The sequence below is a fragment of the Musa acuminata genome, chromosome BXJ3-3 (assembly GCF_036884655.1).
Source record: "Musa acuminata AAA Group cultivar baxijiao chromosome BXJ3-3, Cavendish_Baxijiao_AAA, whole genome shotgun sequence".
In the NCBI taxonomy this organism is placed as follows: Eukaryota; Viridiplantae; Streptophyta; class Magnoliopsida; order Zingiberales; family Musaceae; genus Musa; species Musa acuminata.
Window position 1 is genome coordinate 38,096,902 of NC_088351.1, and position 13,915 is coordinate 38,110,816.

The 13,915-nt window shown below is 40.1% G+C and overlaps 3 protein-coding genes across 3 annotated transcripts; 2 read left to right on the top strand and 1 right to left on the bottom strand.

Annotated features, from left to right (window-relative positions):
- Positions 1–1,548: 1,548 nt before the first annotated feature.
- On the bottom strand, positions 1,549–5,556 carry LOC135633087 (V-type proton ATPase subunit e1-like). Its single transcript, XM_065142161.1, has 3 exons — positions 5,373–5,556; positions 2,225–2,272; positions 1,549–1,812 (listed from the first exon to the last, which is right to left on the bottom strand). Exons 1-3 carry the CDS (start codon positions 5,468–5,470, stop codon positions 1,746–1,748), a joined length of 213 nt encoding a protein of 70 aa, XP_064998233.1. The 5' UTR covers positions 5,471–5,556; the 3' UTR covers positions 1,549–1,745.
- On the top strand, positions 5,548–9,118 carry LOC135633086 (probable ubiquitin-conjugating enzyme E2 37). The gene is made up of 7 exons (XM_065142160.1): positions 5,548–5,881; positions 6,879–7,023; positions 7,112–7,181; positions 7,294–7,399; positions 8,124–8,222; positions 8,299–8,424; positions 8,538–9,118. The coding sequence occupies exons 2-7, from the start codon at positions 6,882–6,884 to the stop codon at positions 8,928–8,930; spliced, it is 936 nt and encodes a 311-aa protein (XP_064998232.1). The 5' UTR covers positions 5,548–5,881; positions 6,879–6,881; the 3' UTR covers positions 8,931–9,118.
- Positions 9,119–9,274: 156 nt separating this feature from the next.
- LOC135633085 (protein GAMETE EXPRESSED 3-like) lies at positions 9,275–13,132 on the top strand. The gene is made up of 10 exons (XM_065142159.1): positions 9,275–9,472; positions 9,562–9,746; positions 9,919–10,248; positions 10,736–10,982; positions 11,141–11,425; positions 11,501–11,587; positions 11,994–12,026; positions 12,110–12,169; positions 12,241–12,383; positions 12,457–13,132. Exons 1-10 carry the CDS (start codon positions 9,379–9,381, stop codon positions 13,042–13,044), a joined length of 2,052 nt encoding a protein of 683 aa, XP_064998231.1. The 5' UTR covers positions 9,275–9,378; the 3' UTR covers positions 13,045–13,132.
- Positions 13,133–13,915: the final 783 nt, after the last annotated feature.

Below are 13,915 nucleotides of genomic sequence, written 5' to 3' on the forward strand. Positions count from 1 at the left end.
AAGAACAAGTTGGTGTAGACTGCTTGGCTCTCAACACCCCTTCGCTCTTATTTGGGCAACAAGGCATGTCTGTCCCTCCTCTGCACTGTGATGTTAGACTATTACAGGCTTTCAAGATAGCCGAAGAGTCGAAGCTTGAGCCGTTTCATCGTTAGTTAAGTCGTTTCTGAAGTCGCTTTCGTTATCGTGATCGTTCTCACTCAGTCGTTAGTCGTAATCAAAGTCGTGCCCTTCGCGAGGGTTAAATGAGAGGGAATCGACTCCCCGACCAATTCGAACCGAGGCGAAGAGAGCAAGGGAAGCAGAAGCGGCACCTTGAGGTCCTTATCGTACATGCCGGATCTATTGATTCTTTGAGGTTCTCGACGCTCTCCCGAGCGGAGCAGTGGTTTCTGATGGGAGAATGGTGAAATATTTGGTCGGTCTCGCTTAGGCTTTCTTGTTGACGGCGGAAGGGAAGATCTCGGTCCCTTTTCGGGATTCGCGATTGTTTTCTTGGGTCGAAAGTATGAGGGGAAGGGCCGGTGATGACGGCAATCTATTTAATTTCAAGCAGAGGAAGCGGTCCGGACGGAATCGGTGAGCTTCCGATCATCGGTTCATCTCCTCTTATTGTTTTCTTGGATTTCTGCTTGGAAAAGGCGAACCTTTTTGCGTGAATCTTCATAACCTTTCTTCTCCTCTTCTTCTTTTCTTGGACTTTCTGGGTGGAAAGTATAAGGTGAGAGCGTCTGGAGACGACGACGACGACCCTTCCAAATTGAACCGGCACTAGTGTTCTGAATCATCTTTTCGTTTCTCTTGCTGTTTTCTTGGATTTCTGATCGTTGAAGACAAAGCTTTTCGCGTTAATCTCAACGTGTTTTCTTGTATTCTTCTCTTCGTAACACACCGTTTCCTCTTTCTTCTTGAATTCCAGTGGTTCTCTTTGTTACATACGTGAATTTGCCTTCTCTTTATTCTAGCGGAAATGCTCAACTTGAAGCTAATTCTTGCTTTTCTTCTTGTTTCTATAAATTTGCCTTCTCCTTTTTTGTTTCTTTCTTTTCTTTCGGCCACATTGCGAACCTGTTTATTTTGGTTTCAAATGTGGTCTCATGCATTGTGATGAAGGTCTGGGCAACACCAAACGTCGACTACATCAGCTCCAGCTGCGGATCATGGGTTACATCTTCTGCTTACTATGTTAGTCTACTCCGTCATTGCGAGTGTCAAACATCCGAGGTTAGATTGTTGCATTTCCTTTGGCTTGTTGTTGTTAATTTGCATGTATATTTATGTTCTTCTGGAAAATGTTTGTTTTGAGGTGTATTGTTTCTCTGTTCTTTTCTTTCCTGTACTTGTACAGAACATTTTTTTGACCGTCAGAAACATCTACCAAGTTTTTGGTTTACTTGTTAAAAGCTTGACTGTGCCAACATTTGTTTTTGGACTGATACAGATTCACACCATCTAGTGTAGATATGGTTTCCAAGTTCAAACTCCTGTGTCATTGAGGAACAAGAATTGGCAAATTGAGCACTGATGATGAAAGGCCACAAGCAAATGTTAAGTGAACCAACTCAAAGAAGCACATTATTATTACACGTGTATGAAGATACATCTCCAAGTGTTTGATACTCAACTTGGTTCAAAGATTAAAGTTGTTTAAAATCATACAAGAAGTTGCTGAGTTGCATCTCAGCATGAATAGGATATACTTCTTCAAACATAGCAATAACCCAAATTATTCTCTGCCAAGCATGTCACTCTCCTTCGCTGAGGATTGGAACAATCAGAGGTTTCAGCTGCGCGAGATAGACAATTGCCCACCTAGAAAGAAAAGAAAGTAAAGTGGTAATTAGACAAAAGAAAAACACAATAAAATGATGCTGATCACAAAAAGATTATAAAAGACTTCAACACCATCTCTTATGCTGATCAGCTGATGTATAAGATCTCAAGTGGGGTGATAAACATTGCATGACAGATACGACCAACGTATCATTTTCTTCTATTGCCCCATTATCTAGTTTGGCAGCTGTTTGTCTTAACTTGCATATATTCTAAGTCATGCTCCTTTGTGATACTTTTTTGTGTTATATCAGCATTATGGGTAACTTATCTTAGATAACATGGAAGAAAAATAAAATGAGAAATTGAAACGATTCTCATTCATACAAGAATGTCATGACAAAGAACGATGTGCTAAAAGAAAGCAACAAGAACAAATGAGGAAACTTACATCATCCAACAGCAAACTGTTGCCGTGATGACTAATGTTAAATGAAACCTGCAAAACCAAAACATCTTAAATCATTTCACATTTTCATACCCCACACAATAACCAATAATAAAAATGTTTGACATGAAATGAAAATGATAAAGTATGAGAATAGAATGAACCTTCATTTGTCGTGCTTGTAAGCACCCTAAATTCCCTAATTAAATGCAACCCAAAACCCACCATCCAAATGTTCGAGTAGTGTCTAAAGCTTAGGTTCTTAAAAAGTGAATCTAAAATCAAAATCGCATTTTAAAGCTTGATGCCCCAAAAGTATTAACTGGACCCATAATTCAATGTCAACTATTGAGCTAAATTCATGTCAAATTGAATCTAATTTGTCTCAAAGTTCAATTTATTATGAGTGGGAAAAATTAAAGTGGTTAATTTTACAGTTTTAAGGAGACCATACTCTTAGTAATATTTAGGCAATAGCTACTGATATTGTGCAAGTTGGCACCCATAATTAGTAAAACAGTGCAATGGCATCATGGAATGGACTGTTCTGGCAGCTGCTCAGCACCAGTGATGCTGTCAGAACTTGAATCTTTGCTTTGAAAAACTCATTATACATCAAGGCTTTTAGTAAAATGTTTGACATTTATCAAATTGTCTGGTGAATAGATAGTCCAACTATCGTTTAGGCAAAAGTCCATCAGACTAGAAAGACCTAACTCCAGTTATGATTTATGTTTGCAGAAAGCAACTCTTCTTGGCTGAATCTTGGGAACAACGAGATGATGGGACAAAGTTTCATCATTAGTCAAATGAGCAATGGCTAATTGAAGCTATAATATTCTCTATGTATAATTCATGGTCACCACAAATACCATTAAATTTGCTGCAGTATATTTTAATGGGAAAGGTCGAAAGACAGTAGTGCCTCTAACCAAAAATGTCAAACTTGATGCTGTGACCACTGAAATGTATTGTTCTGTAGAGAGTGTAATCAGTCAAAGGAGACTTTATCCACATAAAGGGAGTCCTCATTCTTATAGTTTCTTTCTGCTAATAATTTTAGGATTCAAATAGGTAAATATAAACAGTAAATCATAAGTGGGAGGAGGTTGGTTGAAATTAATATTCCATTGCTTTGTATCACTCCAGACATTAATGTTGTGGGATCAGATCATTAATAGGATCAGTACATATATACACATATATACACATATACATATATACACATATATACATATACATACATATATATATATATACATACATATATATATATATATATATATTTATTTATATGCTTGATTGAGTCTTTTAAAATCTGTTGAGATCTTAATTTGCAAGTGACTATATTACAAGATAGAAAGAATAGAAACCACTGGATCTTACCTAAGGATGTCAATTATACCCGTGGGACCTATCCCTAACAATGCGGGGATGGAAAAAAATAAACAGAGATGGGGGCGAGGGTGGGGGGCATTTTCTATTACCCACACAAATACAAGACAAGGATGAGTAGAGCACTCTCTACCTTGTACTCATACTTGACCCATTAATACGTGGGCTGAGATGTTACGCCCAAACACTAGACAGGGCAGGCTTTCGTTATTCGAATTAGACTAGGTGAACCTTGATTGAATCGATTATGATTCAATTAAGAATCATTTCATTTAATTCAATCAAATGAAACATCTTCTCATTTAACAATATCAGCTCATCCTTGATGCCCCACACGTGCACACTCAATCCCTAATCACAAGTAGCATCATGACGGTTGTTTGACTTTGTCTTCATTGGTCCTCCTCTATCCATCGACAAACAATGATTCCTCCGATGATCGACGAGATGAGCAGTGAACGATGACGACGATTCCTCGATGTTCCTCTCTCTTTCTCCTCCTCTTCCCATCACACACTACCTTCTCCCTCCTCCCACTTCCTGGCTTGCCCCTTCATCACAGCACCCCTGCGTCTTGATCACAACCACCACAGCTCACCCTGCGGCCCTTCCTCATCAGACGTTGCAACCCCCGCACCTTTCCCTGGATCCTCCACAATATTCCCCCTGCCTCTCCCGCGAGTTATGGTAATTTTGATTTTGTTTATATTTGAATTTTTTTTTTGTTGTGTAAATTTTAGTATTGTTAATTAGGTTTGGCAGTAATTTTATTTTTTTGAAAACTGAATAAATTAATTTAAAGGATATATAGAGAACCTTTGGATTCCCCGCCCCCACCCAGAGTTCCCCATCCTTGCTCCTGCCCCTTCTAATAGGGAATGGGGCGGGGATAGGGGATCAAACGAGGGTGGGGATGAGGGAAGCATTCCCCACCTTGCCCCTCCCCATTGACATCCCTAATCTTACTCTAAGCACTAATACAAATACTTGATTTCATAAGACTAATTCTAGCTCTCTATATTTCAAACTCTTTTACATCTCATTGCTAGCCATAGGCAAGTCTTTTGGCAATATCATGGGCTCAACACCGATGAAGGGAAGGACTCAAAACTAGACAGAGGTCAAAGACATGCAACCTATAGTTGATTGCTAGCACCATAAGATAAACAGAAAGTCATCCATATAATCAACCTCTAACAATTCATCACTGCAATTTCCTGACTCTGATCTTTGGCATCAATGTGGAGTCAGGAATCTGCGAAGTCGACAATGCCAAGAGACCATGTCATGAAGATGAATTTAAGAAAATTTGAAGGGTATATATATGGAAAAAGTTAAAGAAAAATTTCGTTCTTGAAAGAGATAGAATAATAGTTTTTCGACCATTTAATAGGGCCTTCCCACATCTATGATTAGATCCTTTAAATCAACAAATACCTGCAAATGAATCTTAAAAACATTTTGCACAACATTTATTTATACTATTACCGGAGAAAGATTTGTTTTTTCTTCAAAGCAATTCAACCAAAGTTCGCAATGCAATCTACATCATCATATCAGGGAAAAAATCGAAGGATCGACATCTGGAGCTAAGGAGATCAAACCAAGTCGAATTTGTCCTAATCAGGGATTTGTGGGGGGTTACCAGATGCAAGATTAATCGAATGAAGAACATTACAGATTGACAATTTTCAGATAATTTTGGTGCTGAATGCATAGAAATAGAGGAAGGGAAGGAAAGGAAGCGATGACGTACAGATTAGTGGAGGGGCCGCGGTTGCAGCAGAGGCGGATGAGGACGGAGGCGACAACGCCCGCCACGAAGAAGATGATGGTCGTCATCAAGAACCCCATCGGAAGACCCTTCCTCCCCTACGATTCGATCTCCTCCTCCTCCTCCGCTGCGTCGTGTCCTCTTTTCTCTGATCGGCCGACGAGGATGTGGGTGCTCAAATCCGTACCCTATAATTCATTGGATTCGGGTTTCGACTCAATTTGGGCCATGATCTATGCCGGCCCAGTCCGCTGGTTTGACCCAACCCCTTTCCATTTCCCATTAACGCGATCTAAAGCTCAATATTGAATTTGAAAATACCTGTTGCCGCTCTTTTTCCTCGCTGTTCGTGGAGCCCTAGCTGTCCCCGTCTCCCATCTCTCTCGCTGCTCTGCCGACCTCTCGGTGGCCAGCAAGAGCCGTAGGATCAGTCCAGCCAAAGGAGCAGGAGAAGCGACAGCAAAGCCAGCAGCGGCGACCACAGAGATAATGTATTTGATCAGTTCTTTTCATCCTCCAATCTTTCTTTGGTTACATAGTAGATCCTTATATCTCAATTTGGATCTTTTCTCGAACTGTGTTTCTTCTCCCTCCATTTTGACCTAATTTTTGGTTCTGCCACGCGATTGATGTAGTTTTCTTCCTAAAAAGTTCCATTTGTTAGCATTTGATGTGGATCCTCTCACATCTTGGAATGCAATCTCGCGTCCCTATGCAAAAGTCAATGTTGTTCTTTATATTCTCAACTTAGCTCTCAGTTTTTGCACCCATAAGAGTTAGTATTGTCACAAAACAAAAGTCTAGATGGTGAGGAAGTATCCATAAAACTGATTCCAGATGTGAAGGCAAGAAGCTTGTTTTCAAAATCAAACAAGGGTCATGAACAAGGCCATCATCTTGTTGATTCATTCATTCCTATATCACTAATTGATAGTTAACGATAGTGTTCCATCATCTTGTTTCCTTTGAGTTTGATTGGTTTTGTTGGTATAATGTATCTGTTCATCATCTTAAAAAGTCGATGTTACTGATATGAGAGTCAAGATATAGTTAACTGCTGAAAAATACATTGAACAATTATATTGTAGTGAACTTAGTTGAAGTTGATGAAGTGTTTTTGCATTGAATTTGTCATATATGTGGTTGCATAAGACCCTTGCCACCGCCTGTGTCTACGGATAAGTTTGCCGGTCTATTGTAGTTTGCAAACAACATTGTACGTCTGTTATTTAGAATTCCAGATGATCAAACCATGCATTTGCTGAAACATGCAAGCCGGGTGCATTGGATGTTCAATCTAATAGAATTTTTGGTTGCCTACTTCTTAAAATGATGTGAGCTTAACGTACTTTTGAGTTAGCATTATAGATATGAAGATGACACAATATTAACCGCCTTGTTATACAGTTCTTTAGAAATTTCAATGTCGTGTGCACTTTGGTCTATGAAATTTTAGGGTAATATAATTGTGCTACATTTGAGTTGCAGCAAATGGCACAAGCAGCAAGGCTGAATCTGAGGCTGCAGAAGGAAATTAAGCTGCTCATGACTGACCCACCTCATGGAGTCTCCCTTCCTTCACTATCTGATAACCCAAACCTACCGTCTGTATCACTTTTAAGCATTGAGGCCCGTAAGTTAATATTTTTTTGTCAAATTTGATGTTAGGTTCTTCTTTTGATGCTGTTTGTTGGGTGACTTCGTTTTTTCTTGGAATACAGAGATTGAAGGACCTGAAGAAACTGTATACTCCAAAGGCATTTTCACTGTCAAGATTCAAGTACCTGAAAGGTGTCTGTAACTTTAGTTATCTTTGGTAGATCAAAAAGTGTTTTTCTCATTCCTCACTGTTTGTCTCTGTAAAACAATTTCTGGTAACAAGATTGATACTATTTGAATGCAGATATCCTTTTCAACCACCGAATGTGACCTTTGTTACACCAATTTACCATCCCAACATTGATAATGGAGGCCGCATTTGTCTTGATATTCTCAATCTGCCACCAAAGGTGCATGATATAATCTAAATTGCTATCTCATGATGCAAGCTACAGTAGGTCTTTCCTTATAAACAAAATTGCATGTGTGAACTTTCAAATGATCATATTTTCATGTATGTGTTCACAAGGTCTTACATGTTCTTTAGATACTCAAAAGTCCAATGAGCTTTCAGAAGTGCCCTTCATGACTATTAGTTGTTCCCATCTAACTGTTGACCAGACTTTTCTGCTACCTCCCTTCTACTCCCCTCTTTCTCTCACCCTCACATGTCCTTCCACATGTGTGTATTCCTTTCTTTACTTCCCATTTGCCTTCTTTCTCTCCTATTCTCATGGTATTTCTTCCTTGTGCTCCCATTTGTTTTTTGGTCGGGCCTGAGTGGCATCAAAAGACAATGCATTGGCCACAGCAGAAGAGGATGTTAATGGGGCATGAAGAAAGTGGAAAGAATGTGTTTGGCTTGATATGCCCAATCAATTATTAAGCAGGGGTAGAGAAAAATCAGCCAAGTTGATGAAAGCTCTGAAGCTATCATCAATTATTAGTAATATATATGTTATTTAAAACTTTCGAAGAATATTCATGAAAATTTTTATCCATAGGGTTGCATATCCAACTTCCCTTTTTCTGTGTGAAAATTAATGATGTGATACCTTCTTTGATATTGTTCTTTTCTGATCTTTGCCTGAGATCTGCTGTGTACAAAACATGACAAGAACTCTGATTTCACAGGGTGCATGGCAGCCATCAATGAACATTTCGACTGTCTTAACAAGCATTAGATTGTTACTGAGTGAGCCCAACCCTGATGATGCTCTAATGGCTGAAACTGTGAGTATTAGTGATGCCATACATGACGCAATGTGATTGCAGCAATTTAATTCTTTTTTGTCTATCATTTTCTCAGAGCAGGGAATTCAAGTATAATAAACATGTCTTCGAGCAAAAGGCCCGAACTTGGACAGAAAGATATGCTAATCCTGGCTCTACAGGGAGAAGTAGTGATCATGCCCTTTCGACCAGCCTGAACGTGGTAATGGATAGCATCTTTTTCTTTTTCTTCTTGATCCTATTTTGTTGAACTATAGTGGAACAAAAATGTTCAAGAAATCAACGAGAGACTTAGTGATGCTTCTTGCATTTCAGGCACCATTGGAACACATTCACGAAATTCCAGCCAACGAGATCCACAGGAGGCACAAGAAGCTTCGCCTAACATGTCAAGATCTATCAACAAACCCAACAACACCTACTGGAATCAGCAACAATGATGAAAATCAGAATGTAGTACCTACTCAACAGCGATCTGTATCGGACAGGCAGCAAACAGGTTCATCAAGTTTTGAGTGGTCGCTGTGTGCCAGTGCCACAATTCACAAAAGATCTCTTGATGAGCATGCTGAGGAAGCTGTGAAAGATGATCCCAAGCAGGTGGAAGCAAGTCCAGAATTCCTAGAGACAATCATCATATCTGACAGTGAAGAAAGTGATGATGAAGATGATCCACCCTCACAATTTTTGCGAAAGAAAATAGTTTGAGATATTGTCTTAGCCTGAGCAGAAAAGAGAACAAGAAGCACTGTGAATCTAGCACAATTCTGATCCCGAGCTCAGTTGTAATATGCAAAGTTGTATTCAAATCTTTTGTTTTGAGGCATTGACATGATGTATAAGTCCAAACCCCAAAATGTTGCTATGTATATGATGTGATGCCTTTAGAACAACTATTTGGTTTCACAGGTAAAACTGTCACGCCCTTTCTTTGTGGATGAGATACGTTACACTGTACATGAGACAGAGAGAGATAGATATGGGCTGGGCCGTAATGTCCATTGGGCCGGCCCATTAGCCAACCAGCCTTGAACGTGGTTGGAACAGGGAGTAGTGGAAGGGTTGGCAGTTGCCGCTCTCAACTCCTCTGCCTTCAAAAGCGTACATTCTCACGGCATCTTTCAGAGACTTCGAATCCCTCACTACCTTCACCGATATGCTGCTTCGATATCTCCTTTTGCTGCTGATACCATCGCCGGCGACGTCGCAGTCATGGCAACCAAGCGAGATTCCCAGTACTGCTACCAACAGTACGTCTTCTTCGAGATGTGCAACAACCGAAAGCCATTTTGCTCTGTAAGTGATAGACCTTTGGACTTCTGACGCATTTCCCTTTCAGCTGAAAGGCGTTGGAGCAGTGCAAAGAGGCTGGGAAACCCGCTAATGACCGGAGATGGGAGGCTTTTGGCTTGTTCAGGGATGAATCTGTTGTGCTTTGATAAGAATGGTACAATTGCGTGGATCGTCCCTTTCCAGTATACCTGCAGATTAGACATAGCCCCGGTCAATGATGACAGAGGCAAGGTAGATCATAGCAATCTTGTTCTTGCAATATCCTCATCGTATATGTGGAACTTCGATCAATGTTTCGAGCATCATGGGTTCCTTGATCTATAGACTAGTGTGAAGCAGTCATCAAATTATTTTGTTGTCATACCATTTTACTTATAGTTTCTGATAAATTGCATACTGTTAGATCTATTTGGTTGCGGAAGATCGGGTTTTGAGAATAACACCCCCGAATATTGGTCGTTCTGCATCCACAGTCGAAGTATTCTTTGGCACGAACTCAACCTTTGGTTCATCAGGGGAAATAATTGGAATTTCGATAAGCATCTTGTATGCATCAGTATTCGTTTCTGTAAGAAATCGAGGACTGTTTGCTTTACTGCTGAAAGGAGAACTTCTGTGGACTGCTGGGCCTATGCTTTATCGGTTTGGTTACCGTCAAGGCTGTAAGAGAAACATCACAGATTGCTACTTCAATTCAATTCCTGTTGTTGATCAGTGTGAGGGGACTCTTTATGTAAGATTCTATGCCATATCTTTTTCTTGCTTCTAATAAGCTTGATATATGATGTTCAATCTAACTTGCTTCTTTACCCATATGTCAGTGGACAGTGGCACCAAAATTGTAATCTACTAAATCTGGCATTCTTATGCAATCCAAAATCATTAGATTGAGCTCATATTGGATTACAATTTTGTGTTCTTAGGAAATGGTCATAGTAGGTCACAAGAGCTCTTTCTAATTAAACCTTTCACAAGCCTGTATCGTATCGTTCAATAGTGGTTGATTGAATGAGATATCTAGAGCTCAAATTCAGTAAAAAATTAGTATGACAGGCGAAGATGCATTGCTGAATTTGACTATTGATTGATAGATAGAAGAGACAAAAGTTGATTCTCTTTAATACAGTTTGTAGTTCTAAATATGCAATATAAAGTATATCTCTTATATATGCAGCCTAATCTTACTATATACTGAAGTTGCTTAGTTGTGCCGTGTCCAGGTTTCAAATACTGAAGGACAGGTCTATTCGTTGTATATCCGCAGTCCTCACTTCAGATGGATCCAAGATTTCAGCTCAATAGACAAGAAGATCAATATCATACCTGGAAATAATGGGCATTTGTATCTAATCTTCCCAAGAAAGGCTGTACTCATGTCACTTGATGTTGCTACAGGAAACATGTCGTGGCAAAACAATGTCGGTCCCTTGAGTGCAGAAACCATCTTGCCTGTTGTGGATTCTAATGGTAAACAACCAGTCATATGACATTGAAAATTCTGTCGGATTGAATGTTCTAAGATGCCTGAACCGAAACCATTTCCACTCTCAAAATTCTGTTCATTGTCATATTGATGTTCTAACGTATTACTGATAGTTTGTCCATATTACTGCAATGTATATAAGGCTGGCTATCGATTGGCTCATTGGATGGATATCTGTATTCCTTCTCCCCAGTGGGGGATCTGAAGAAGTTCCTGCAAAAGACTGCATCCGATTCAGTCATTCAAGCTACTCCAGTCCTGGACTGCTCAGGATTTGCAGTTTATGTGCCTCAAACAGTCATGGAGGGGAAGTCAAGCCGTGTGATTGGTGACTATGCTTTCATCTCTGCACTAAAGCCACTAAGTATTGTGTTCACTCTACTGGCACCGGCTACAGGAACTGTTTATTGGGCTGACAACCATCATGGTAGATCTTAGGAATCTCATCTTCCTTTCGAAATATACAAGATTAACATTAATAGTACTATTGATCTTATATCAGGTGAAGTGTCATCCTTCTTGTCCAAGAGCGATCTACGCTACTTTGAATTGGATGACAGGATTCTTCTTACTGTTCTTTCTGCAGGAAGTGAGTTTGTTATCTATGTGGAACACATCTTTTGCAATCTTGTTCTCTCTGCCATCCTCTGAAGGTGTTTGTAGCTTAGAGAAGCGCTTTTACGTAATCTGAAATCTTCTATTATTGCTCTAAGAAAATGTATTATCTTCCTTTAAATCTTATCCAACAAAAAACAAAGATTAGGGGGTTAATAGTGTCATAAATTCATGTATTTGCTGCACAAGGGAAAGTGTCTTCCAAGAAAATGATCATGGCTACTTTCTCCTGTTTCCTCTTCTTAGCTTGCAGAATTGTTCAGGAATTTGCACTGAAAAATTATCCTAGTGTGATAATTATCTCAGATGTCAACTGATCAAGAAAAAGAAAGAAAAATGCAATGCTTTGCCTCCTAACTTGGTGCTATATGTGAATGCAGGGATAGGCAGCAGTCTTCCATGCTATTCTGCAGGTAGCAGTCACTTGCATAACATCTTCACTTCTGATACTCCATCCTCATTTGATGTTGCCTCCTCCTCCTGTTTGTTTGATCAGGCCAAAGAATTGCTTGGACCTGCTCACAATCGAATCCCAGATTCGTCACCACTGATGCAGGTGAGGACAATCCCGCTTCTTGGTTCTGATTCTTCATGCGATTACCATCTTATTCTTCCTGCTAATTGTAGGCAATGAAAGAGCAGTCCTGCTCTTCCTGTTCTTCCAGTTTGTGATACTGCTCATCTTAGGCGGAACAGTGCGATCTTGCTGCGTCTTCTGGAGGAAGAAGAAGCTACAAGATCATGGTCTCGGGAGATTCCTCGACAAGAGGGTGAGTGCATGTAAGATTCTACACCCAGCACCAACTTCATCTCTTCTCACCTCACCTCCTCATCAAATGCCAGAGGTCTCTTCACAGAAGGAGGAAATCATTCGACAGGATGATCTCAGAGCTAGAGGTGAAAGCAGCTGAAGACGCCACCAACGACGAAGCACTGGAGCGACTGGGAGAAGCGGTGACAGCGAAGGAAGGAGTGGTGAGAAAGCTATCCACTTCTTACAGCCTCGGCAGGGACAGAACAGGTTCACGTCGGGGATCCATCTTGCCATTGTATGATGACGGGAGGAAGAAGAGCCATTCTTTCCACTGTGCAAGGAGAGAGAGCGTGACGATCTTTAACACGTACAGCGACACGTCCTCTTCGGATGAAAGCAGGAACAGCAGCAGCTACCACCATGAAAGTGGCAGTGGCGGCTGCTCGGACGAAGCAGGGCCTTCGAGCAGAGTCGCTGCGGCCGAAGGAGATGGAGAGGGTTCATCGGACGCTGCTTCTGAAGCGAGAACGTTCGCAAATCCGATGTTTGTGGAAGACGAGAGTGACAGCGTTCGGCATTCGCGAGATGAGGAGCTCACGAGGGACCCAATGCAGGAAGGTGTGGGTGCGAGGGGAATGTGGTTGAAGCGGAGGAGAACACTGTCTTCAACTAATTGAGCTGTTAATTAAGTAAACATTGAGAATGTATGTGTGTGTGTGTTTGAGGATGAGGAATCTAATGGAGATGTTGGCAAGTGTTTCTTTATTAGGGGTGGGGGAATTAAGAACACGAAGGATATAGGTAAAAGGAATAGGTAAATCATGTTCGTTTAAGGGAGTCTAACAAATCAGAAGATAAGATCGAATGAGTGAACATTATTATTAAGGATGCAAAGGAGAATAGAATTAATGTGATTCTTATAAAGCGAAGGTTACGGGAGTTACAGTTTACTTTTTCATCGATCAAGGAGAATTGTTTGAAAAGCATAAAGTGTTAAAGTAGTTGATTAAAAGAGACAATAAAGTGATGATGAGTTCGGATATATTTAGTTACCCAAAACTAAGTGTCAATTATGCTAGCTGCAAAAGTAGATCTATCGATTACAAAGAAAGATATGTAAATGCGAGACAATGGATAGTAGAACCATGAACATAACAACGTTATAATCTCGTAGAAGAAGGATTTTCACGAAGGTATTGATTCTTTGCTTTTACAAAAAGAAAGCGCTTGATCGTGATAGAGGTCAAAGAGATGAAAGACGTAAAAGTAAACTTCAGATATCGAGACAAGACTGAAGGACGGAAACCTAAAAATTTCATAAGACCAAGGTCGATAAATTTCTCATCAAAATAGTCGGGAGATTCTTTTGACCATGTTTCGAATGGAAATTGTTTATCTCGTTCTTCCCATGACCTGAATACTTACTGTTCTCATATACTTTAACCAAATTAAGCAGTCAAGTTTTTATAATACTTGAAGGATTACCTGATGAAGAACTCTGCGATAAATGATCGTGTCCAGAAGCAGCTACACAATGTTCAGATTGCT